We start from the raw sequence: 27860 nt of genomic DNA on the forward strand, positions 1-27860 counted from the left end.
TACGATTACGGTGAGTAATGTATCCCTTCTGAGGCTTGTGGAATCTGCTTAGATCACATGCTGTGCATAGATTAGCGAGCAGTACCCGAAGAAGGAGGTGGGATGTGAGAAGGGTCATGAACAAACAGGTGTCTTAGAACCGCTTGTCCCACTTGTGTATCTGTCTTGGAATGAGTGTCAATGCAGTAATGCTGAGTAAAAGTGTGAATAGAGCTCCAAGTAGCTGCTTTGCAAATGGTGTCGAGGGGAACATTTGCAATGAAAGCCAGAGTGGCCCCAATGCCTCTAGTAGAATGGGCCCTTGGCGTAAAAGGCAGAGTTTTTTCAGAAAGAGAGTAACACAGCTGTATACAGTTGATAATCCACTTCGAGATCGCGCCCTTAGAGACGCGATCCCCCTCTCTGCCTGTAGCTACGGAGACAAACAGTTGATCTGTTTTCCTTAGCGGTCTGGTTTTATTCACATAGTAGAGGACCGCCCTACGCACATCAAGGGTGTGTAGTTTCACCTCAGCTGAGCTTTGCGGGTTCTGGAAGAAAGCCGGAAGCTCGATGGACTGGTTTACATGGAATTTAGATATATATTTAGGTGAGAACCTAGGGTGTGTGCGTAAAACCAGTTTGTCTTTGTGGATAGTAAAGAAAGGATCCTGCACTGACAGAGCCTGAATTTCACTGACCCTTCTTATAGAGGTAATGGCTACTAAGAAGGCCGTTTTATAAGTCAGGTGTTTGAGACTACTTTTATGCATGGGTTCGAAAGGGGGGCCCATGAGCTTAGCTAGCACCACATTGAGGTCCCATCCTGGCGGTGGGTTCGAAATAGGAGGGTGAAGTCTCTTTACTCCTTCCATGAAGGCTTTAACTACTGGTACTTTCCACCACGATACTTTGTTATGGGATGTGGTGTAAGCCGAGAGGGCTGCCAGGTGTACTTTCAGAGAGTTAAAAACCAAACCTGCGTCCAGCAGGTCGAGCATGTATGTTACAACGTTGGAAGGAGTGCAATCAACTGGGTTGATTTGTTTATTCTGGCACCAAATAACGAATCTCTTCCACTTGTCAAAATAACAGTGCCTTGTGTTTGGTTTCTTGGATTCTTTTAGGATGTCCATACACCTCTGTGGTAAATTGAGATGGCCAAACTCTATGACCTCAGGAGCCATGCTGCCAGGTTCATTGAGTTGGGTTCCTGGTGCACTGTTTGACCTTGTTGCTGGGACAGTAGGTTGTACCAGGCTGGGAGTTTGATGGGCTCGCACACCGCCATCCTGCGTAGGTGTGGAAACCATGGTTGTTTCGCCCACATGGGAGCAACTAGGATGAGCGTCATCGATTCCTTGTTCATCTTGTACACCACCTTCCTGATGAGAGGAGTTGGTGGAAAAGCGTACGCAAACATCCCTGACCAGTTCATCCACAGGGCGTTCCCTTGGGAGTCTGGCTGGGGGAACCTGGATGCAAATCCTGGGCATTGTTTGTTTTCGCTTGTGGCGTATAGGTCTATAGTGGGGAAACCCCACTGAGAGAAGAGATCTTCTACGATATCTCTGTGAAGGACCCATTCGTGTTCCTCTGGGAGGGAGTCTCTGCTTAGGGCATCCGCTAGGGAATTGAGCTCCCCTGGAACATGTTGTGATGACAGGAAGATGTTCCGTCTGAGTGCCCATATCCAGATTTTCTGGGCAAGCTTGGACAGATTTGGCGAACAAGTCCCTCCTTGTTTGTTCAGATAGAACATGGCTGTCGTGCTGTCCGTCCGGATCTGCACTGACAAGTTTAGCAGATGGGGCTCGAACGCCCGAAGCGCTCGGAATACTGCCAGAAGCTCTAGCAGGTTGATGTGGTTCTTGGCTACTGAGTGAGACCAGAGACCCTGAGCTGTGTGGTGGAGATGGTGAGCTCCCCACCCAGTCAGGCATGCATCTGTAGTCACCACTGCCTGTACTTCGGGATCGTAAAAGGGTTTTCCCCTTGCGAGATTCTCTCTTGTCCACCAGTGTAAGCTCTGTACGAGTGTTGGCGAAACGACCACTAGATCGTCCCACTGACCACTTGCCTGAGACCACTGTTTCGCCAACCATTCCTGCATGGGACGCATGCGCAGACGCGCGTGGGGAACCAGGTAAATGCATGACGCCATCATGCCCAGTAACCGCATTGCTTTGCGTACCTTTATTTGTTGACCTGACTGATAATGTGGAATTTGCAGTAGTATATTCCGAATTCTCTCTTCCGAAGGGAAGGTCAACCCTTTCTGAGAATCTAGGATTGCTCCTAGGAACTGTTTTGAGGTGCTTGGCACCAGACTTGACTTCTTCTCGTTGATAGAGAAGCCTAATTCGTGGAGGAGGTTGATAGTCCTCTGAATGTTTGACCTGCAAATTCCTGGGGTTTCCCCCGTTATGAGCCAGTCGTCCAGATAAGGGTACACTGGGATTGCCTCCCTGCGTAGGTGTGCAGCTGCCACCGCCAGTACCTTGGTGAATACCCTTGGTGCTGAAGCTATCCCGAAGGGCAGTACCTTGAATTGGTAGTGGCGACTGTCCACCTTGAAGCGCAAGTATTTTCTGTGGGCTGGGAGCATGGAAATATGAAAATAAGCATCTTTCATATCCAAGGTTGCCATGTAATCCCCCTTTTTTAGGAGGGGGATTACCTCTTGTAGTGTGGTCATACGGAATTTTTTGGGCTTGACATACTTGTTGGCAGGCCGTAAGTCCAATACTGGGCGCATTGTTAAATCTTTCTTTGGCACAAGGAAGTAAGTTGAATAGATACCCTTGTTTACCTGGTGTCCTGGGACGAGTTCTATCGCGTCCTTTTCTAGCAGAATGGCGATCTCCTCGAGAAGGATCTTCTGATGTTCTAAGGAGTGTACTCTTTGTCGTGGAGGGTGGTTCCGGGGACGCTGCAGTAATTCTATACAATATCCTGTGGACACTGTTGACAGCACCCATCTGTCTGAGGTGATCCCTTCCCAAGCCTGGGTGAAGTTGGAAATGCGTCCCCCTACTGGGGTTGCGTGAGAAGGGACCCTGAACTGAGCGTCACTGCTTTGGTGGAGGCGTGCCACCTCCCTTGTTGGGGCTGCCTCTGCCTCTTCCACGACCTCTCTTGTTACCCCTGCCGTAACTCTGGGTAGACTGCTGGTTGTTCCATTGTGTACCCTGTCCTTGGGCATAGTTGCCTCTTTGTGAATTTTGGCCGCGTGGGCGACGAAAATTACTGTTCCCCCTCTGGTTAGGGGGTTTGTTGGTAAGCTGGCCAAGGGATTTGAGAGTCTCGTACTCGTCCTTGGCATTCTTAAGTGCGTCTTCGACCGCTTTCCCAAACAATAGATCGGGTTCCACCGGCTTGTCTATTAATGAAGCCTGGGTTTCTGTTTTGAACCCCGACTGCCGTAACCACGCATGTCTCTTGATAACAGTACCTTCTGCTATCAATCTTCCTGCGTTGTCCGCGGCGTCGAAAGTTGCTTTTAATATGCAACCAGACACGGCTCTCCCTTCTGCCGAGATCCGAGCCAACTGGCCCTTTAACGGTTCAGGAGCAGAGGCTATGAGCGCCGCGACCTCTTCCCATTGATGGCAGTTGTAACTTGCCAACAGGGTGGTGGAGTTTGCAATCCTTGCTTGGTAGGCGGACGTTGAGGCTACCTTCCTGCCAAACCCGTACAGTCTTTTGCTCTCCTTGTCGGGAGGAGCTTCTGATGACGATAAGGGTGTCCCAGCCCTCTTCCGAGTGTTGGTAACCACTAGGGAGTCTGGTTTAAGATGTCCTCTTATATAAAGAGGGTCAGACTGGGCTGCCCGAAAAAGTTTTTCGACTCTGGGGTTGACGGCTCTGGTGAGGTTAGGATTCACCAGGGATGGATCTATTCTACGTTGGATGGATTTAAGGATAGGGATGGTCTGAGCGACCGGCCTCCTCTCTCCCACCAAATCTTCTGCGAAGTCCCTTTCCTCCTGTACACCGTGGGTGTCGATGTGAAAATGTTCTGCCGCGCGAGCGAGAACTTCATTAAGGAGGGGCTGGTTATCAACTGGCGAGTCGGTAACTGGGGCTTCGCTTTCTACCGGGGAATCTACTCTGTAAATTTCCTGCTCGTCTTCTACCTCCTCCAGGTCCTCATCACCCGCATAGTATTCAGTCCCGGTTTGTTCCTCCATAATTGTAAACTCCTGGTCCCCTTCAGGGAAAGGCTGTCCTTGGTATCTGGGGTGTGGAGTAGAGTATGGAGTAGAGTAAGGCTGCACCTCGAAGGGTTCAGGTCTTTCGAACCAGGCCTTTTTACTTAGGGGGATAGGATCAGAGGAGCCTGAGGGTGTGGCCCCTTGAGGGTCATACGAAAGGAAATGTTCTGGGTTTTTGTCATAAAAATCAGCTAAGGAAGACATCCTTGACATGACCCTGTCTATGTCTTCACTGGACCATTCTTTGGAACAGGGTATGGCTTTAGTAGGCAACTTAGAGGACTTATCAAGGGTAGCCTTGCTGGATGTTGATGTCCCAGTAGATTTATGTTTGTCTGTCTGCTTAGGGTGGAAGGATGGTCTTACAGGAGTGGAAGGCTGTGCTTTCCGCTGTTTCCCCCCCTCCCCGTGCGTGGAAAAATGTTTTCCCTGCCCCTTGGAGGCCTCAGAGACTTTCGACGCCTGGCGTCGAGGGTCGGGAGAGGTACCTTGTTTCGAGCGTGGGGCCTCGCTGGTGTTAACTGCGGCCTCGGTCTCCTGGAGCGCGGCCTGGGGGTGGAAGTCGTCTTCGTCTTCCGACGATCGAACTTCCGTTAATCTAGGGAGCGAGGCACTCTTGGCAAGAGTGGATGATTGCCTTGCGTCATGCGGCGATCTCGATCGAGAGCGCCCAGAGGACACCGAGTCGGACCGTTCTATCTGTGCCTCTTTCCGAGAAGTCGACGTCGTCGAGGTTCGGTTGGACTTAGTGTGCTTAGTGTGTGTAGGGTGTGTAGCGCTTGCGTCGCCGGGGGTCTTCCCCATAGCCGCCCTGCCGGACAACCTTCCGAGGTCGGGGACCTGCGCTCGGCAGTCTTTCGACGCCGTAATGCCCTCGCCGTCCGAAAGTACGGCGTCGCTGCCATCGCTGAAGGCGCCCTCCGCTGCCATGGCCGCCTGCCTGGCGTGGTGGGCCCAACGCTTTGTCGAACGGTCCTTAAGTGTCTTAGGCTTAAACCTACTACATGCTCTGCAGTTCGCTTCGGGGTGGTCCCTCGGCAAGCAGAGATTGCACGTGGCGTGCCTGTCGACCCAAGGGTATTTGCGGTTGCACTTGGAGCAGAATTGGAAAGGGGTACCCTCCGTACGCACCTTGAGGCAGCGGGCTGGTAAGTGTAGGAAATATATAAGGTGTACCTATATACCAAGAGTGAAGAGTATGTACCACCCCCCACTCTCCCTACTTGCAGGGCCGAGGCCAGCGGCCTACTAGGCCCGGGCCGAGGCCAGCGGCCTTCCGAGGCCCAGATCCGTCGTGCAGCAGCCGACGGTCGATCTCTTCTCCAGCCGTCGTCGAGTGTGGAGGGTCGACGTTGGGGTGGGGAAGGATGTCAATAAATAATTTAAACTTCAATAATTAGCAAAAGTAGGGCTAAGGCCAGGGAACTCCGCAAGATGCTTCCGACCAGTATGGCGGAAAAAAACAATCTGAGGATCCTAGACGCGTGAGGGATCTTGGGTACAGTGGACGTCACACTAGGGATAGGATTACTGGCACGCCTGTGTCGACGCCCATTTTCGAGTTTCGAAAAACAAACTGTAATACTCCGCAGCTTCCACTAGATGTCGGCCTATGCACAGCATGTGATCTAAGCAGATTCCACAAGCCTCAGAAATATATATATATGATGCATATAGGGACTTCACTGCTCGCTTCAGGCTCCACCCGTGTGTCGATAAGCTGATCAGGCATCTCCAACAAGTGCAAGCCTCAAGTGGATTTCTGAATGTGGCCTGACAAGAATTGGGGGCTGGCAGAGAAAGGAACATGGATTTAGTGTATACAGATATGCGGAAGCACCCCACCCAGAAATGCTGATAAACCATGAACATGAACACACTTACTGACACGTCCGGCAGTTGAAGTGGAGAGGCTAGCTACCATGACACCTATACCTGACTGTTACACTTACCTGGTCTCTGCGGGGACGTTAGGGCACAGTTGCATCCCTCCCTGGAAGTGGATCACCCTTGTCAGGCTTGTTCCCCTGCACATATGCTGTGGGCTGCGACAATTGGTGACACTGCTCTTGCGTGGATATGAGAGATTGTGAGAATGCTGCAATTTGACTGTTGTCTCTCTCGAACCCTTCTTCCCAAAGTGTGGTGAGCATGCGCCGACCCATGTAGGCTCACCTGTTGATTAATGATGATGAACTCTCCGTCCTGCTTCTCACTGCAGGGGCACTTCTTGATGGACCGAGTTCCTTCACTGGTCCATTGTGCGTGGCAGCCCAGACCAGCTGTGGCTTACCCACTCCTGATGGTAAGTGTCTTATGGCTTTAAAATATTGTGATGTTAGTTCCTGAATATTGTCTGTGTCTGTTAATGATGTCTCTCTTCTGCTTTCTTCCAACAGGTGAAATTGCGGCCCTGCGGTAGCTGCGATGCATGAAGCGAGACCAAAATGGAAGAGAAAGGAGCCCACGATGCTATGACAGCAGGTGAGTGTTGGTTTAAGGTTGAGCACGAAGATTTGTCAAAAGCGCGACCTTAAACGTAATGTCTTTGTCATTTCTAACCTTATCTTTATCTTTTTCTCTTGCAGGTGCCGTCTTCTGATGAACTGCTCGCCGTGCTGCAATGTCGGGGTTGAAGTGCTGTTTTACAGAGGTCTGGAGATGGATGATGAATGCCAGAGTCAGCAGTGATGCGTGCCGACGAGAACAGGTCCCAAGGTAAGTGCTGAGGCTGGTAGCTGGAATCAAAGGTAAGATGCGCTCAGGCGGCGGTGAGCGGTACGCTGCCATCAGTGCAGAATAACGTGAAGCGCTTGCATGAAGGCTGGGCGGATTTATATGGTCTAGCTCTCGCCACGCCCATTAGCCTTGGCTTACCAGCCCCACCCTGCCACTCCTAAAGGATGCTGCACGTGCAATCCAGCTTTCCTCAGCAGCCACGCCCGAATAAATGCACATGGAAGTTCCTGCAGGTGAAATAAAGTGCCGAGTCCAGCTGGGCCTTTTATGCTTTATTGTCCCAAAGGGAGAATTAAACGTTGCCTTACCCCTTACCCTCGTCCCCTGATGGTGCGGGGTCTGTGTTATCGGGCCAGTGGCCATGACACTGACACCAAGATTGTAGATAGGTTATTTGAGCTCTTGTACTGCAAAGACTGGACACAATAGCTGAACTGAATAATTAGAGAAATCACAACATATGCGATCTATTGACAAACAGGGACATGCAAATGGAGAGGAGGGCGAACGCATCAGGACCCAACAATTACATTACGTAGGCTGAAGGGGAAACATACCCACCAATCCTAACAGTCACTGGAACTATTGGTGTCGAAGCCCAAGATTAAAACGAGGCAGAAACATTCTAGTTCTGTGGGAGTTGAGTCAGTGATCCTGACTGTTGGTGTTGCAGCAGTGGGAGGAAGAGTAGGCGAGAGAGGAAGAACCAGAGGTGGCCAAATTAAATAGGGCAAAATAAAAAATAATAACAAATAACTAGCAACAGGAGACAGTGCCAGAAAGACAGGGCTGCATGTGTAAATAATCGTAAAGGCTTAGGTAATTCCTTCTGTCTGCGGTGAACCTATTGGGGACGGATGAAAACATTGAATGACGAGTGTCTTCACTAGCTGTCACAAGACACTTGGTACCACACTAAGGATCAGATTAGGGTCTAGGAGACAATAAGAGGGAGCATGAGGTGTGGAGTTATGAAATCATTGCAGTACATGAGTATGAGAGGATGATGTGAAAAGTCTGAGAAGTCAGGTAAAACACCAGATAGGCGGATGTCTGACAAGGAATCCATAAATAGCAGCAAGGACAAAACAAGCAACAAAAGCAGGCAGCAGGATTGGAGTGGTTGAGAGCGCAAAGTGGGGGAGGAACACCAGATGCCGATACCATGGTGAGCTGGAGAAAAGTTCACAAATGCTGCCATAGTGAGGAAGGAGAAACTTGGAAAGGAACACGGAATAGAGTGGTGACACCTGAGGGGCACACAAGTTATTGAAAAGAGAAAGGCTGCATGCTTGAACTCTGAGGAGAAGTTCCCAGAGCAGTCTGAAAAAGTGGCGCAGGGGAGAAATGCTGCATGCTATGTGAAAAAGGCAAGCTGTGTGACTGACGGAACCAGGGGATTTGTTCCTTCTCCCCAAGGGGGAGCCACCACCTTTGGAATTAGGGAGGTGAGCCAGCTATGCTTAATACCTTCTAAGGCTTGGCAGACCTGCTTAAAACATCAGCCAATTTTGTTTAAAAAAATCAATACATTGGCTACCCATAAAACAGCACCCTGAATAAATAGGTGCCCTAACAATTGAGGTTGTTGCCTCATTTCTGCTTGCAAATGATTGTGCTTGATGTATTGTATTAATGTTCTGTTGTCTTATTGTTTCATAAATTGACTTGAGCATTGTAAATTCTTTTGTTCATCACACTCACTTCCATTTTCTCTTTTTGTGATTTATTATTACTGTTCTTGTACATTGTGCTCTGAATCACAATATTTATGAAAAGAAAAGAAAGTCTGATTTTCTACTACGATTATCTTTATTGCTTTCGTAATATGATACAGCCAAAATAATTTTTCAAGTGATATCTGTTACGATACACTTAATGTTTGAATAATTTTCTAAATAATTTGAAATTGTTTTACAGCAGTTTGGACCTTATCGTTATTGTCTAGTTCAAGTCCCACTCCACTGCTGCATTTGGGACAATTCCCCCCCCCACCTCCCGGGTATTTCTCTGTGTGTAAATAATGAGTGTGCAAGATGACCTTGTCGCTATGAAACGTGATGAAGGGCTTGCACAATGACAACGGCTGTAGCTCGCTGACCCTGCGTGCAGAGGTGAGATCCACCAATATCACTGTCTTCATTGACACCAGTTGGATGTCCACCGAGACCATCGGCTGAAAGGGCTTGCGCTGCAAGGACGCCAGCACCACACCGAGGTCCCAGATAGTGTGCTGCCTATGCACCGGAAGAAAAAGCCTGAAAAATCCCATTAGGTGGGTCTTAACCACGGGGTTGGCTGCTGAAAAAAAGTGCTCTGGGAAATTCTTGTAGGCCCCAATGGCCACCAAATAGGTATGACAGGTATCCACCTGAAAGCCAGAATGAGGCAGAAGTGCAGAGAATGCCAGCACGTTATCCAGGGAGCAGGGGATGGGGTCCAGCCCCTTGTCGCGAGCCCAATGGCAAAACCTAGTCAACTTTCTCTTATACTGAGATCGAGCAGATGGCCTTCTGGCCTCCTGTATGATGTCACAGTTGTCATCCGAAAATTTAGCATGCTGCAGTCTCTGATGGTCAGGAACCAGGCCGCTAGGACCAGCCTGGTTGGGTTTGGGTGCTCCAAGGCCCCGCCCTGCTGCATCAGGAAGCCCCTGCTGGGGATCCAAAGATGGAGAGACCCCTGGGAGCACAACTGCAGCAGATCCGAGAACCATGCCCTCGAGGACTAGTGAGGGGCAATCAGGATAAGGCTGTAGCCTACTGATGCCCGGAATTTGCATAGGGTCCGCTGAAGCAAAGGGGGTGGCGGGAACGTGTAGCACCTGCGGCCGTGCAAGCACACCTGGAAGGCATCTACCAGAGACCCCTGATCCTGACCAGTCCAGCCCATGAAGCAAACTGGGGGCACTTCGAATTCAGAGTAGATGCGAATAAGCCCAGATCTGGAAACCCCCATCTCTAGAACAGGGGCAACAAGGAGTTGATGTGTAACTACCACTCGTAGGTGATGAACCCCAAGCAACTGAGCTGGTCCGCTTCTGCGTTGCTGTCCCCCGGGAGGTGGACCGCTGAAATCCAAATCCCATCTATCAGGGCCCATTCCCAGATCGAAACTGCCTTCGACATACAGGAGAGTGGGAAAGGGTGCCACCCTGCTTTTTCAGGTAAAACATTGTCGTGGAGTTGTCCATCTGTACCAGAACAGCCACGTCACTGATGAGGGGCAGAAAAGCTTTGAGCACCAGGCCCACTGGCCGGAGATCGAGCAGAGTGATGTGCAGGAGGGCTTCCGCCCGGTGGACCATGTGCCATGAATGCAGTAGCCCACCAGAGTAGCCCCCTCTGCCCAAAAGAGAGGAGTCCGTCACCACCAGGATGGGCTCCGGTCGGGTAAAATGGGCTCGCGCTGCCACAATGCAATCCATAAGCCACCAGCGAACATCAAGGAGGAGGAGCAGGGGTATTGGGATCCTGTCCAACTGAGTCCCCGCCTCCTGGTCCCAAATGGCCACCAGGTGGAGCTGGAGGCACCTCATATTGAGGCGAGTATGCTGCACCGTGAGCACACAAAATACCTTCAGTCCCAGAAAGGGCTAGAACCACCATTCTGAGGTGGTCGAGTTGGCCAGAAAGTGCCCTACCGCATTACGGAGGGAAAGGAGCATCTCGGGCATGGGGAACACCCGCTGCCCGCCGTGTCCCACCACATTTACAGGAAGATTAGATCCGGGGGGGGGGGGGGGGGGTTTGGGGGAGTCGGCTGCAACATTTTTGCTGGTTGGGGGAAAAAGCTAGCTGGTGAAGAACTTCTATCAGCCATTGGCAGGAGTGCACCGCCCCCTCGGGTGAGTTGGCCCTGACCAGCCAGTCGTCCAGATAAGGGTATAAGCGATGGCCCTCCAAGCAGAGGAGACCCACCACCACATTCATCAGTTTAATGAACACACGGGGGGCCGAATTGAGGCCAAACGGCAGCACCTGGTACTGGAAGTGGTACGACAATCGTGAACCGCAGAAATGTCTAGTGCAGTTGTTAAATGGGGACATGAAGGTCTCAAGGATGAAGGGGACATCCTTGAGGTCTAGGTAACACATCCAGTCCCCTGCGCACAGAGATTCCGCTATGTGTGCGGGAGTAATCATCTTGAAGCTGAGGAATGACCAGGACTACCCTCAGGCCAGTCTGGTTGTTCTTGGTTACTGCAAAAATCCTGGAGTAGAAAATAGATACCCTGTTGACTGAGGAACCGGTTCCAACGCCTGCATCCGCAATAAAGACAGGATCTCACATAAAAGGGCTTGGGACCCTATCTGACATAGAGGAGGAGAGGATGGTAGAAGTAAAGGAAGAGGAAGACTGAAGCCCGTGGAGACTACAAAAAGGACCCAAGGACTCTCAAAATAACGCTTCCAGCTGTCCTGGAAAAGAGCCAGCCGGCCCCCTACTGGGGAGCTGTGTTCTCCGACCATGATGTCACTGCTTTTTGTCATTTGAGGCGAGAGCAGAAGAGGGAGAGCGGAAATAATCACGGCAAGTCCTCTGCTGCTTCCTCCTGTTGTCGCTGGGCGACCTCTCAGCCCTCTGCAGTCCCGAAACCCCTTGAAGCTGGTGAAAGCACAGTTTATGATTTCGGCCCTGCTCTGAGGCAGAGGGAAGGATTTCTGCCGTGGCTTATTTAGAATGGTCAAGGACTTGGCAGTTTGTGCAGAGGTCTTCTTCTTTGTCAACTCGTCATCGGTGAAAGAATGAACGAGGTCCACACCTTCAAAGCGAAGATCTAGGATCCGCTCTTGCACACCAGACATAAATGCAGTGGCATGCATTCACACCGTCCTTCTCATCACGACCCCCAGGCACAGCCCTCTGTTGGCTGTGCCGATGTGGGAGACCGAAGACTCCATGAAGTCCTGAGTAATGGCCCGGGCATCCGCCAGACTGGCCATGAAGGTGGCCTGCCGCTCCAGAGTGAGGTCAGGCAGCTACTCCCCGAACTCCCACCACAGCTTCTGGTTAGTCAATGCTAAAAGGGCATCAACATTGGCCTGCCACAAATGGAGCCCTGAAATGGCATTGACCATTTGTCCAAAGACTCTAGGACCTTGTCTTCTTTGGAGAGACAACTGGAGGAGGCTCCCGAGGAGGAAGAGGACTAAGACTATGCTTTAGAATATAGTGGGGCCACAGACACCACTGAAGAGTGTGGCTGAGGATGTGAGGCCAGGTGGACCGGCTCCCCATCCGTCAGCCTGAACCTGCTGTCCAACTACATGTTCACATTGACGTTGGCCCTGGGTTTCTCCAAGACACTTGTCGCCACCTGCAGGACATCTTTCTCGAGAGGAATTCCAAAACGGATTGTGGTGCGCTTGCCCAAAACCTCTGCTAGCACCCCTGACGCCTGGGGGGCCTCCTCAGGAATGGGGACCCCCAGGAACTCTGCAAGGCCCTGAAGGTGGTAATGAAAGGCCTTAACAGACACTGAGGGTTCATCGTCCTGGTATTCATCATCGCCACCTCCCCATTTTTACAGACTTAGGGGAGTCCAGGCCCTGGGACACAGGTGTCTTTGGGGTCCCCCCCTAGATCCAGAACCAAAAACGGTTCCAACAGTTTTGAAGGGGAGGAATTGGTGGTACTGGGGGAGGCATTAGTGGTACAGGAGAAGGCAGAGGGGTATGAAGAACCGGACCTCCAAAGCGCTGGGTCTCCGATCCTGATCGAAGCGCTTGAGGCATGTAACCATAAGGCTGCGATGGGTAGATCTATCCCTGAGGGGACCAGTTGCCTCTACCATACAGTCCGCCGCTGCTTCCGGAGGGAAGGGGTTTGGAACCTTCTTGCAAGGCCCATTCTGAACACCACAGGGCACGGACTCGGATCCAAGATGCCCACTCTAGCAGGCTCCACCACGTGGTTATCCGCCATCTTGGGGCCTTGCACCACGCCCTGGTTGGGAGGGCGCAAAGGCCTTGTGCCACGTGCTGGTTCAGCCATGGAAGGACACAACTTGGGCCTTGAACCCGAAATAGTGAGTCAACCTCAGAGAAAAATCTGGTAGGCGCTAAGCCCTCAGCCGGCTGGGCGGTAGTCGAATCGCCCCGACTCATGACCTCAGAGGGAACTCGTGCTTGACTCTTGGTGGTAGAACCAGACGATCCTTTACCGCTTGGGGTCAATAAGGAGGACGAAGTTGATCGCCCTTCCGAGGACAGCTCAGTAGGGCCCCTGAGCCCCTCAGCTTGGGAGCCGGTAGCATTGACGGCCTTGGATCTGCCCGCGGATCAACCGGAAGAGTCCCCGGGCTCCTCGGCTTGGGAGCCAGTAGGCTTGGCGGCCTCAGGCCTGCCAGAATCCAAGGAACCATTGCCCGTGGGAACCCCTGGGAAGGAGTCTCTGTGCAAGGGCCTACCTTGTCTTGACCTGAGGTCCTGGAGACAAAGTCTTAAGGTGTGCTGGAGGAGAAGTGTGGAAGATCTCCTTCCAACGCGACAACCGTTTCTTCAATGCCCGGTGACCGAGAGCGCTACAAGCCGAGCACACATCCCTGCGGTGGTCGGGCCCCAGGCACAGAGCGCATGGGGGTCCGAGACTGGGAACGAGCGGTTGCAGGAAGTACTTGTGAATCCTCCTGCAGCTGACATGTACCGGGGATGGTGAGGCACCAAAGGGAGGCGAAGAAGATGGAAAAACAAAACAGGAGCAAGTGGAAAGTTAAAAAGTCTCTGTGCCTAGCTGCCAGGTCTGACACTGTCCGTGGGGAAAAAGGGACTGAGGTGAGGCCCCGGAGAGCGGGGGCCTCAGTGAGGCGTTCCCACTTCCGGGGTGGCACCCACACGCGCTATGCTACATTTAAAGGGGAACCTCACATTTTCGTTCCCAAAGGTTCCGGTACCGTCCCCATGTTGGGGACGCCCACAAGGATGGAGGCAAGGGGACGGGACGTATGAGTAAGTTACCTACCTTTAACTCCTGTTCTGTTAGTATCTTTCATAGATTCACATGCTGTGAATATTCCCCATCGTCAGGCTAGCAATCCTTGATAACAGAGCAGTTAATGTTTAAACTGAAAACGTCAGTCACTTTAGTGCTCTAGTACAGTCATTTGTGGGTCATACTGCCCACAGCCAATAGAAAGGGCTCCCTTAGCTCCACCCCTGGAGGCTATCTTCAGATTCAGATTCTTTACTGCGCATTTCGACTTGGGAGTCCTCTGAAAACTCTCTCATAAGAATTTCGACATTTTCTGCAAGTTTTTGCATAAAATCTACTTTCAAGATGGTTCGAGGATCCTGTGGTCTGGCAACACTGTGGTATCTTCTCTGTCTTTCATCGGCTTCTCTGTGAATGCTTCTCGTCCTCAACTTTCCCCCAACGTTGATGTCTACATCAATGGCTGAATCCAGGAGCAAGGTTTTAAGTCCTGTGCTCAGTGCAGCCTGAATAATGTGTTCGGGGGATCTACATGACAACGGCCTCTACTGGTTGCATCCGAACCAACTTCATCCAAGCATTTCACATCTAGCAATCGTTTTCAAACAAAACACTGCGAGAACGCCACCAGAGGTTTGTGGCGTGGCTCAATGATGCCAGGGGCGCCTCTCACTCAGCTTCGGTCCGAAGTCGTGCCTCTCACAGCCAAAGCAGACCGGCTCAGTGTAACACCTTTGGCAAGAAGTTCAGGTCGCATGAGGAGGCATCACAAAGCAGTAAAAAGGATCTTCTTGGCAGACAATGACAACCACACCTTCCATGACCGCACAGACCAAGTCCATTTCCGTGTCAATCGAAAAATCAAGACCATTTACGTCTTCACCCACTCCATCAACTGCTCACAGCAGGTCTTCCTCGTCTAAAAGTAAAGCCATGTCAACGTCCCTCTAAGCGCATATACAAAGGTCTTCGTCCATGATCCCATCGACAACAACAAAGACGATCCTAGTTACAAAGACAACCCTATCGACGAGCATTCGCAAACAAACACCATTGTCGATGAGCTCTGTCAGATCTCAGTCTACCACGATCAAGGCTATTCCTCCGGCCCCTCCACCGTCGACTCCTTCATTGGCTGCACTGTCCCAGCCTGTCTATTCTTTTCAACTTGCTCTTGGGATTATCCCAGCGAGAGCTGGTTCATCGATGGACCAACCGGAAGCCATCCTCCAGCCCGATACCAGTACGTAAGATCCATTGGCAGTTTTTGCTAGTGATGATGTGATCTTGGAAGAGGTCCCCTTCAGCCCCAAATTGGACATGCTGCTTCCAAGAGAAACTGCAGCACACATGCCTCCAGAGAAGGCAATCGCACCCAGGGTTGGTTAACTCCATCAACTCCTAGAGGCGTCTCATTGGATATCATAGCCACTCTGCAACCTTGCGTGATAGAGCTCCAGCACAGATTGCCCGACTCTTCAATGCCTAAAACACCTCAACCAAGCCTAAGTGGTACATCTGCTCGCCTTTGCCCTATGAGGGAACACCCCCCCCTGTGCAAGTGAAGCTAACTGATACAGAATTGGAGGATAATACACATGGCGACCAGCCCTCCACGCATACCACATGACATCATCCCTGCGTACCGCGTACCAGAAGATATTCCTTTTCGGGATTCACCACCAGACAAAATTGGCTCTTTCCATGCCTTGATGTCAGGGCAACAAAGCTGTTTGGACTGGCCCCCGAAGACCAGAAAAAAAGAGCTTGCTCTACGAACGGCAAGAGCAAAACCGGAAATCTGTCGTAGCCATACCCCTGCTACAGGACATCTGGGAAGACTGGTTGTTGACTATGACCAACCCTTTCTCTGCTCCTCCAAAACCAGGAGAGATTTGACAAAACATAAAGGGTCCCAGACACAGCAACAACATGTCTAAGGACTCAACCTACTCCAGACTGTAGTGTCAGCAGTGGCCTGAAAAAACTCTGCCAATCGGTTTCCCGGTTCAGTCCCCACAAGGCAAGTTTGGAAAGTGTTTGGCTGCTTTTAAAAAGATCATCACTACTGCTGCTGCTAAGACCATCAAGGCAGCCAATGCCATGGCTAAAGGTGGCATAATGAGGTCTCTTACATAGCCTATCCACCCACTCAGCTGAAGTCAGCAAGTGGTTTTCAGCCCTGCATAACCTTCATGCAGGTCTCTCACAAGTGAGCACTGTTGTATTTGTTGGTGAACAAACATGTCCCTCCCTGTCAAATCCTTCATAGCTAAAATAGGGCGAGGATAAGAAACGGATACACTTCTCGCAGACCACTGCGGTACTCAAAGGGAGGTACACAGTGCATTTCACAAAATGACAACTATGTGGGCAGCTTGTGAGCGTCTGTCCACGACTTTCAAGAAGGTACGAAGGAGCTCACCAATCATCAGTGAGCATTTGGCACAGGTGCCCGGAAATCCATATTCGCTACATCATCATCCTCAGTCCTGAGCAGAGACAGCATGCAAAGCTGCGCACGACTGTATGAGCTTCCACCTAATTTCAGGATGGCGGACAAGGGTTTTAATCCTTCAGCCCACACTCAGAGGAGCAATTGAATGATTAAGGAAAACAAGAACAAGGAAATGATTCCACACATGTGGGTCCAGAATAGGAAACCAACAGTGTGGAGGGCAGGTGCAAGTGATCCCCCAGCAATCATGCAGCTCTGTCCTAGTAGGAAAATTGTGAAACCAATCACCACTTATTAGACACTTTAAGGGTTGAAAGGACTTAAAGGAGTTAGCACAGTGGCCCAGGGAGGTGGAGCAACAGAAAAGGCAGTGAAGTAGATAGCAAGGACCCCCGGCTTAATGAGAGCTATATATCAGACCCTCACAACAGTCAAACAGAAAGGACAGCATGCAGCAGAGAACCTGCTAGGGGGCTTAAGTCCAAATCATGGACGGGGTCAGAACCCATAAAGGAGAGAAGACTTGTTAATCTACACAGGGACATAACCCAGAGCCTGGCAAAGGTAAGTGACTGCGAGAAGAATTGTTGTTAGCCAGCTGGGCAAGCCAGATCCTGGCAGAGTCCAGAGAGACAGCCAGAGTCTATGGCTGGAGGGTTGGCATAATTTCAGTCTGGCAAGCACTTGGGCAGGGGCTGGGTGGAGAGATTCCTCCTGGTAAGGTATCCCCTAGCGCAATAGACAGTAATATGTTAAGTACTGCTAGGTGTGTGCTGAAGCTACCTTCAGGAGTCTGAAAAGGTGAACCGTAGTGAGAATGTAACAATATGTAAACCAAGAAGCAACCTTGAAGGAACAAATGAAGCAAAATGTGCACACTATCGTAGGCATTGTGTAAAATAAGTGAATTTGACACCAGATGCTGTTTAAATCTAAGGAATCCGGACTCTGATTACAATGAGTCTGTTGAGAAAAAAACCTTGCACATATTTGTCATACCACCAACCGGACACTAGTCTGCCAAGTTACCTTCTTGAGTTTTACCTGATGCAATAGGTATGCCTCTATTACATGATGCTATGCACTTAAGGGTCTGAACTTGAACCTCAATCTCAAGTGTTTGGTTCATACCACACCATCACAATGAGTGATCTTATTATGTAAATGATTATTGTACGTCTAATAGAACATATTGCCTGAGAAAGACCTGGACCTGACAAAGCACTACTTTAAACACTTAATTCCACAATTTTCCAAAATGTACCCCCACGGAAGGCCCCCTCTATTGCCCCAACCCATTTCTTCACGCCACCACTGTATTCACTTGCCTCTCCCCTTTCCTTCAGATATCATGAACCCCTGCCTGCCCCCCAAAAGAATGTCAGCAAAATTACTCATCTGCCTCCTTCTCTCAGCAGATAATGAATGCTCTGGGTGTTCATTGCTGGCCCACTTCCACCAACATCAGCAGACAGTTTGCCACACTTTCAAGGCAGCCCTGTTAGACTGGATCACAGGGGAGATCCACTTAACTGTTGCCCTAGCTCATACCTTGTGGGCTGCATACCTCCTTAGTCAGCGATGCACTAATCCTCCGCCTTGTGTATATGCTGCTTTATTTAATGTGCATTAGTGTGCTTTCTTTCATTTTGTACTGCCCCTGTGTAAAACGATCAGCACACCGCCATCTCCAGAATATTGCTCTGCACACCACTGCTCTCCAAGCGAACCACACAGCAAGGCAACCACTATAGGTCTCCCTGCCAGGCCACAGGACCAAGATGCAGCCGCTTTTCCCCACAGCGACACGCTGAACACGTTTTTCTAGGCTCAGCTCGCCAGCCCAGTATGCTCAACAAGCATACAACACTGATCGGCCTACCTTTTATTTTATTTTAAATCCTTTCTGCTTCGTTTTTTAAGGTTTCATTCTGTAGGACAGAGCTTCTATTTACCACCGCCACCTTGGATGGCCTCTACAGCACCCACCTGGATGTCACTATTTAACTAAAATCTCATTCATTAAAAATACTTCTTACTTTTATATATCCACATCTGGTTTACATACTTTTACTTTCCATGCTATCTTGAATAGGGGTTTCTTTAAAGGAACTCAACTTTTACTAATTCTCTCACATGTTCCATGAGTTGGTATGTTTCTAAACCTCAATCCAGATGTTCTTGGAACTAACAAGAAAAGTTACAATATTAAGAATCACAATAAAATGTGCATTTGTCAATAGAATTTTCAAAAAAGCAACAATATATGGTACAGGCCTTCCTATGGGTTTGCCAAAAACACAATCAGCAGTTATACTTACAACAGAGTCAGCATCAGCATTTTCCCTATTAAGAAACACAAGTTTGAAGAGAAATTGGTATACTTCCTACATATATAGCAGAGATACAGCATTCATTTAGCAGTCAAGCAAATACGATATAATAAAACAAATAGAAGAAAGCAGAAACCAGTAAAGTTAGTTCAATTCACTTTGCACTGACAATTTTCATATTGGGATATGCATCCTGGGGCAGCTTGACATCACATTATGTCATCAGTTGCAGACTACCATGGTTATAATATTTCTGTTAAAAGTGGCAGCTGTGGAAATACTTTAGAGTTGCACTGAAAACCAGTTGGCATAAAGGAGACTGAGTAATCTGTGATACTGTGTCAGAGTTGTACATTCAGCCAATACTGCAGTCCTCTATATGGTCCAAGGTGTCATTCTTTTAGAGACAAAAGTATATGGTGATTAAAGGGCGTGAACAAAATGTTTACATTAAAAGGTGAAATATTGCTTTTACTCACTGTAGTGAAAACTGCGTAGTCCATAATTCCACTTTGACAATGCTACATAGGATGTCAACATCCTTGGGCCCAGGCCAGAGCAACCCGTTAGATGAGCGTGGACATCAGAAAAAGAAAACCAAAGCCAATGCCAAACTTGCTAGGGCTCATCTTTACCTGCCTCCTCTGATCACTGGTTTTCCTACCCAAGACGGCTCTCCATGAAAAGGTACTAAGCCTTTTAGAGGGGGGTTTGAGGGAGAGCCACATGACCAATATGGACTATCTTCCAAGCCTGACCTTGGAAACACATTACGTCATGCCCTCCTCTTTCTCTTCTAACTATAATACATTTAGGTCGAAATGCTATGCACCCAGTGTTAGGAAGGATTTCTCTTTTGGCAACTTTCCTTCTATGGTTTCTATGGACCCCCAATCGTTTATGCTCTGTTTTTTAACGTGTTCTGACTTTTTTAAGGGCAGTAAAGCCTTCAGCTTCACTTTCCCTGCCTTTTGCTAATTTGTTATGGGTAAACTGATCCATCCTTCAGACTATTATCACCGGGAAAACATGTTTTCCTTTTTGTCCTTGACTTTATGCAACTTTACAATATTAGACACAGCCTATTACAATGCAGTGCAATGGACTCACTTTTGTAAAACCCTAGTCTTTTATACTTGGGATTTTGGTTAATTTTACATTTGCCTCAGGACAAGCTGGTGGCAGCAATTATATTTGAGCATTTGTGTGTTATTTCTAGCGTGCCTTAAAACGGCCACGTCACAACCTTTTCAATTGTTCCTTGGCCATATTGTGGTTTGGCCTTCTTATCTTGCCAGGTCGGGAAAACCCATATAAAGTCATGCACTTGGACAGGAAAGCTGAAGCTTTTACAAAGCCTTGTGTGTGGCTGAGAAGTGGGTGGTACTATCTGGCCCCACTCCAAATCTGTAGTGTCAGTGAGTCTAGGTGTGGGGCATGAGTGAAACCAATAGTTGTCCCTGGTTGGACAACTACTGGCTTTTTGAATTGTGCAGATCCATATCACTTGTAGTTCTGGACTTGCTTCCAGGCTGGATTTTGGACAAGAAGAGGACTCCTGCAGCCATTTATTCAGATCAGCGTAGGAACCATGAATCCCTTGTAGAAGAACATCCAACAGCCAAATGAAGATCTGCAGAAAACACCTGATCAGGTAAGGCCCCGTGCCGTGCTTCAACTCCTGGAATGGTGGGACTAAACCAGCTCTCCAGTGGTCTACCTCGCTAGAACCCTTGCTGTTCCGCAATTGCAGCCGGAATTCCGGTGGTCTCTGGCTTATGGTATAATTCGCCTTCTGGCTGAATTTCAGCCTCCTGAATTCAAGAGATCCTGCTCTGGAAGGACTTCTCCATCGCCAAGAGTTGCACTCTGCTCCTGGACCTGACCGTAAGAATCCTTGCACCCACAGCTCCTGAGGGCACCTCTCACTGGAACCAATGGCAGTAAAACCAGCCTCCAGCGATCCCCAGTCCTCTGGGAGAGTCGGGGAGGTAAGTAAACAACGTAATTGTCACCCCCGGTCCTCCTGAGGATAACATTGAGAACAAGTCTCTTTATATCCTTCAATTCTACTGCTTTTTTGAGCAGTAGAACTTGAAAGATAAACACATTTTACTTTTTGCTTACCTAGTAACTTTGCTGCATCTCTTCTTTTGCACAATCACCAACACAAATAACTTACAAGCTACAGATACATTCTGGGGAGAATCATTGTGACTTTTAGGGCCAAGCCCCACTCTTCATAGGGATTGGACTGCTGAAGCTAGGGAATCTCTCTTGTGAATTGGTTCCAACTTACTGCATCACTTCACTTTAATTAACTCCTTTGTTGATTTAAGTCATAGAATGCGTTTTAAGAACCTATGGTGACTGTATATATTTTTACTTTTGAGTGCTGTATGATATTATCACCTGCTTGTTGAATTTATTAGTGTGGGTTTAAGGCCTAGAATAAATGCTATATTTTAATACATTCCTGTTTAAAGTGAATTATTGGGTGCTTCACTTTGTGGACTCATTGTGGACCGCTGACAACAGTCAAACACTTCTGAGAATAGCCTTGACTGCTCTCTGTTGCTACCTTGATTAGATTTTAGCTAACCTCACAGAGATCCGCTGTTCACAATAACTAGGGTGGCCTCCTAAATTATGGCCACCAGGCCAGATTCTAGTAATCCATCTTAACAACCATGTTAACACAAAGCATTCTTCCCCTGTTGCATCACACCCGCCTCCTCGTTTTGAAATATCTTGTTCCTGCTCTCCCATCCTCTAATCTTCCCCCAACAATTATTTTCCTATCGCAGACTGTGGTCTAGACTCTCTAGGTGGTGCTACAGAGAGAGAAGGTCCTTGGTGGACGCAGATGTTTTGAAGCTACTACAGTGGACATTTGTGCAGTTTGGAGGCATATTACTGTAACATTAACATATGCATGCATTGTACTTGCATGTACCTCAGTGTAATTAACAACACATTTTGCACACAGATTGTACTTTAAATATTCAGGGCCTACTCCCGAATCAAGGAGTTCAATTGTGTCCATATATCACAGGGCAAAAGGGGAGATTTCATGGGTAAGAGGAAGAGCAATACAGGACCTTGCTCTGCTGCTGAGCAAATCCTCAATGATCATTTCATACGCAATATGCTACGATTTTTTGGGTTTACATTCGTCTTGACAAAAGTTGGGAAGCTGGGACGATCGTCCCAGCCCGCCCAGAGGTTCCGGATGAGAGAGCGTGTTATAGGTATTGGGAAAGGAAGTAGGGGGGAGGGAAATGTGTACAGATACGGTCTTATAGGAAGATATTACCTGTCTAGTATAGATTGTGCTGAAAGTGAAACACCATCTTAGAAACTAGCTGTCATTTTGGAATCGAGGACTACTGCCACGCTGCAGCCAAGCAGAAGGCCCAGGCTCAGAACATAGAGATAGACGCATGCATGCAGGATCGGGTTGCAGCATAGACAGCAGTGGGGAAAACCAAACCCGCGGACAGACATAAACCTCTCATTGTCTCATACTATTAGCATTCTTATCCCAGAACGAATGTGCCCTGCAAGGCCATGAGGGTGACAAGAGCACCCTGTGAACAGTTATCCCACAAGAAGGAGGGCCCGACCCTCCGACCTTCACCAGTCCAAACCCTAAGTTACAGTGCCCAGATGTCACCATCCCAAGACCCCGGCAATCCCGGGGGCCAGCCAGCCCCAGACCACTGACCATAAAACTGTTAGATCGCCAATTTATCAGAAAGATCACAGCAGAAGACCCTGGACCCCTGTGATTTGTGCTGCGAGGGACCAGGGATGGGAAAGTAACCTATTTAAGCATTGGGTGGGAAGAACTGGAACGGTGCTGACGCGTATGGGATCAAGCAGGGTTTTAGAGTTACAGTGACCTAAAAAGTAGCCTCTGCACCCATGTCTGCAGTACCAAGTGCACATTATACCATAGATAGGAGCTGCACTGAATTGCGCTAATAGGAGCTTCGAGCTGGATGACATGCAACCCCACATGGAAGCAAACAGGCAGGAGAAGCTGGGACCAATGACCAGGAATCCCATATGGAGCAGGCCGCCTATGTATAGGATTGCACCAATCAGCTACATGGATCTGTAACCTATGTGATGTACGTCAGTTGTGATGCTTTTTACCTTTATAAACTATCACACATGCTGATTTTGTCAGAGCGCTCTGTGGCAGCTCATTCTTTTGCTGGGGCGTATTTGACTTTTTATGAGAATAAACCTGGTTTTCCTTGCAAGAGGTGTGTCGGGCCTTTTTCCCTAGTGGGGTGTATTTTTTCTGGTGTGAGCGTTGAGGGGCTTCTCTAGACATTCAAATCCCATTGACATTTGGCCCTGGGCTAATGCTTAATGTGTTAGTACACATTAAGGCATTAACTTGTTTGTCAAAAGGAAAAGGAATACAAAGAACTGTTACCTTACATGTGGGGCCAGGCATGATCCTTAACACTTTATTCATTCTGTCTACCTCTCCCCGTGCTTAGTGTCCAACAAGATTCATGTTGCCACACACTTCTAACTCTATGGGCAGGCTACTTTCTGAAGTTGGCTTGGCAGTCCCAGAATTACCATTCAGGAACTTTTCCAAGGTACAATAACTAGACAACCCGGTATTAAAGTCTGCATATTTGTCAGGTTTGCCAGAGCACATTCTCGAGCCTTTCACACATGAAAAATGCCTCCACTAACATTTTAATACTCCAAATCTGCATTGGAATCCTAATGCCTATGTTTAACTCAACCCACACACCTCTGTGTGGCCTCTCTCTAGAAGAGAATCAATATTTCGTGGACCAGGATGCATCCATACGAATACAAAGCAATTCCCCCACGCTGAAATTCCGCTCTGTGTCTGCAACCTCCTTTTCCGCTTCCCCCTCCTCATTTCACTTCTTTTCATGTTCTCCTTTTCAGCTCTGGTTTTCACAGGTGAGGGCACAAAACCCCACAAAAGTACTATATGGAACAGTAGAAAAGCATAGTAACAGGCCATAACATCACTGGGAGAACAATAGTCAATACAGTGATATATTTTTCCACATCCTTATAGTTCTTTCCGAACAGTTCCTGAGAAGAATTAAAAAATGTTAAATGTAGGGTTGACGAATGTAAAATACTAGTTCTCATATATTACTTGTAGAAACGATGGACCTAATTTAGCATGTTGATCTGCTTTCTAATCAGTAGTTTAAATGCATGGGGAGGGAGGTGGCATCCATGTGGTCGCTCTGTATATAGTATTCAAAGGAACATGTCAAAAGAAAAAACACACTGCTTTTGCCGTAACCATCCTTGAAAAGCATTATATGCCGATTTGGCCCTCTTACCAATGGCCTTATTTCTTACCTCTTAAGCTTCTTGAATGGTAGACACTAGCCAACAAGCAATTGATGCTTTTGATGCTACCCAACTGGAGAACATCCAGCAAAAGTTTGAAAAAGTTGCTTACTTTTCTAACCTCCGGATTTCCCTTTTTTCTGTTTTATAAACCCACCTTACCTTTGCTTGAGATTGCTAAACATACCCCAATGCTCCAAAAATAAGGTTGTATGATTCTTAATAAGAATGAAACATGTATGCAGCCGTCTGCAGCCTTGAAAGATGCCTGTCTTTGGTTGAAAATGTTATGAATAAAATAGTGCTGCCTTAGAAGACAAAGGAAATTTCTGGAGCTTAAAAAAGGAATTTCATCTAATGTGCATACCCACAATGCATTGCTCAGTGGCTCTGAACTGGAGATGAACTTCCAGTGATGTCTAGTGGGTGGTGTTGTGGCATGTGTGACAAAATTAAATGTCTTTTTCTATGTTCTCTCTAGATACAATTTCAGAGCTCTCGACACATCCAGGTTGTGTAGAGTCAAGGTAGATAGATTTCCTCATTAATGTGAAAATGTGTCCAGTTTCAGTAGGGTGTATTCCCAGAGCCAGCTTGTTTCTATGAAAGAGGGTAAGGTTATTTTAATTCACATATCCTAGGGACAGACGTGATTGCCACCAAAAACCGTGTTTTCATACTCACCAGCCTCAAATCAAATGACTGTCTGCGGAAATGCCTGAGTCAGCAGAGATTGTGATGAAATAAAAAACATTGTCTGTTGATAGATCCTCAATAGCAGAATGAAGTCTATTTCCTTGTATAGGTGAATAAGCTATATGTCAGTGAGAGCCCAAATTGCTGCAAACTACATCTTCATGGACCAGGCTGCTAAAGTAAGTGGCTGGGGAGAGGTGTACTATACCCTTTTGCTGTGAGAGTAGATTTGCCCAAAACAGAAGTTAGGCTGGCTTGTTCTCCAAATTCTGTAGTTCCGAGTACCAAATACTCTTCAGACACCTTGTGGCTATCAGAATGAGGTGACACAAGGGGTGGTCGCCCATAGGGGGTGCTAGGGCACCACACTCCCCTTAACTTTCTTAATGCAAATGTAGTCTTTGCATTTTCAAAGAATGTAAACATAGATACCTTGCAAATGCAAAGAAAAGTGATCCTCCCGTTTCCTATGGTCTTCATAGGGCTGAACATGGGCTAGGTCGGGAGAGCCCTGCACTGTCCCATAAGCAGCCCTACAAAAGGCAGAGTGACATCACCAGACATCACAGCATGCATTTCCCCGCATGGTTGTTGGAAATCCAGGCCATGAGCGAAACTGATACCTCTTCATCCATCCCTCTCTAGGTCTGTCAGAGACAGGGCTGGGGTTAAAGTGCTGATCCTGTCCATGCCCTGATTCAGAGCAGAAAGATGGATGGGTGAGCATGTGCAACTTTGATGATTTCACGGCTGACGCGCTGCGGGAAGGTAAGTGAAATATTGAATGTGTCTCAGTGTGCGGGTTTGTGTAAGATGGTGAGTGAAAGCAAGAGAGACTGATTGCACCTGAGTTTGGGGGTGTGTGTGTGTGTGTGTGTGTGTGTGTGTGTGTGTGTGTGTGTGAGAGAGAGAGAGAGAGAGAGAGAGAGAGAGAGAAAAGACCAGTGAACAGATTCTCTTCACTCCTCAGTCATTACAGAGTGAGGGACTCAGCGAAGGCCAGTAAATAAGCACACAAAATGTCTTTGCCCATTATTCCAGTGTTACTTGAATAATGAGCAAAGAATGTGAGAGTTCAAAGGGAGGGGGTTAAATGTGTACACTGTGTAGCCAGTCTGGACCCATTTCATTACAGTGGCATGCCATTTTTTACAGGCATCAAGTGTAAAGCCAACATAAGAGTTCTTAAGGTGGCCCATATTTTCTTACTATGGCATAATGCCATAGTAAGAAAATAGGTCTAAACTAGCTTTGGCATGGCATGGTATTTCCTACTGGGCATCAAGGATAAAGCAAACATGACAAGTGCTATTACATGGCTAGACTAGCCTACACTGGAGCAGCCAGTCTGGATACATTTTCTTACTGTGGCATGGTGTGAAGATGGATTTTCAGAATCAGCCCAGTGGACAGGTTCTGAGTGGCCATCCTACTACGATGAACAGGTACAAACGCTAAGGTCTAGTCTCACTCTACCAGGGATTTGACTCTGAACACACTCAGGAATCTGGACTACTCAATTTACAGCGAAAGTAGCAGACATTACTGGGTACATCTGAAGGGGACCATCAGCCAACTTGGTGCGTCTACGAGGAGCTCTGGCCAACTCTTCTTGGTTTACCAATGTGCAATCCCCCACATTGCCCTGGTGTCCCAGATACCAGAGGATTCTATTCCATCTATGAGCACACTATCCTTAAAGTAGCACTTGGGTGTTTCCGTTACGGCTGCATGCTCACATCCACTCTTGGCTCCGAGGATTCAAGGGAAACTACGATAACCTCAGCTCTTATGCTTAAGGGTAAAGAGAACCTGAGGAGAAGGATGCCCCTTTGAGAATGCATCCCTCGTCATAAGGGACCACTTGCTCCACAGAGTACTCAAGATCCTGTGGATCTGTGAAAGTAAGGAGGCTTATTATCCCCATGATCTCAATGTGGCATACCCACCACATCTGGTTATTTGGGCCATATGGGATCCAGTTTTATCAGTACCAACCTTGTTCTCCTACTGCATTTGCCCTTCCGCAGACCAGTGAGGAGCTGCTTTGTTCTTATTGGGCACCCTATGGGAAACCCATAGGTCAGCTAGAATAGCCAGTTTCTTAGGATCCAACTCCTTCAAATCTACTAAATGCTGCTTATGCTCTGGAGAACATGAAACAAAAATATGTTCAAGCATTACAAGATCATCCTTCAAAAGTGGTTACCTTAAAACTGCCAACCCAACCCCCAAATATTTTTTAGGGAGTCCATTAGTGACCCAAGTAATATTCTCCTAACTTTTGCGGTCTGTAAACCTCTAAGTATTGGGCAGTGGGGTTCATAAGCTTCAAGAGCAAAGCCTGTTTTAATTTGTTAAAATTGTTTGTCTGAGCGTTTAGCAACTCAATAATGGCACTCACCCACTTTGAGGAAGCCAACTAAGCATTTTTTTTTATCAGACGCAATAACTTCTCCTATCTCAAACAAATTCAAAGGCCTGGAGGATAGCTCAGGGGAAACACGTTTGTCTTGGATGCAAGACAACGCATAGCAACACAGGTTCAAAATCCAAGCTTGTGCTTAGAAACTGGTCTACGGTATTAAGCGTGTTATAAAAGAACAATTATTATGATATAAAAGCAGTTAACCATTCTATGGTGTCATTCTTTTTGTCATACACATCAATCAGATCATTAGGAAACCATGGATGAGAAGAGGGCACAGAGCTAGTCCCAGACGCTCTGCAGCAGTTTCTACCCCATTCAGAGTTTCAAGCTCCAGCAGGAAAACCATGTTATATATCAGACTCCATTTTAGCCAATTTATACTGCAAATCCATCTCTTCGGTTCTCAGTTTCTCCTACTCAAGCTCGAACAAACGTTCAGCATCAATATTGTTAGCAATAGAAACAGTTGCTTTTGAGGATCACTTTAACTTTCCTCATTATTAGAACCATTGGCAGGCCCACTACCCCCGAGCCCTGCACCATCATCAACATTACTAGACTCATGAAAAGGCACTTTTCCTAGATGGCTTGTGTTCTAAGATGCTCTTCACTAATCCACTCATATTACCAGAAGTATGCAAACCTTTTTCATTACACATTTTATTTAAGAAATTAACTTTGTGCAAAGATAAGGTTTCAGTATG

At 48.0% G+C, this 27860-nt stretch overlaps 1 protein-coding gene across 2 annotated transcripts in view; it reads right to left on the reverse strand.

Annotated features, from left to right (window-relative positions):
- FCHO2 (FCH and mu domain containing endocytic adaptor 2) overlaps window positions 1-27860 on the reverse strand; it is a 1284287-nt gene that overhangs the window by 673059 nt on the left and 583368 nt on the right. For both annotated transcript variants that reach the window (XM_069627506.1, XM_069627507.1), the window contains exon 11: window positions 18648-18672. In XM_069627506.1, coding sequence (XP_069483607.1) covers window positions 18648-18672 — 25 coding nt within the window. The remainder of the gene's footprint in view (window positions 1-18647; window positions 18673-27860) is intronic.

The sequence above is a fragment of the Ambystoma mexicanum genome, chromosome 6p, assembly GCF_040938575.1.
Source record: "Ambystoma mexicanum isolate Mex_15411 chromosome 6p, UKY_AmexF1_1, whole genome shotgun sequence".
NCBI lineage: Eukaryota > Metazoa > Chordata > Amphibia > Caudata > Ambystomatidae > Ambystoma > Ambystoma mexicanum.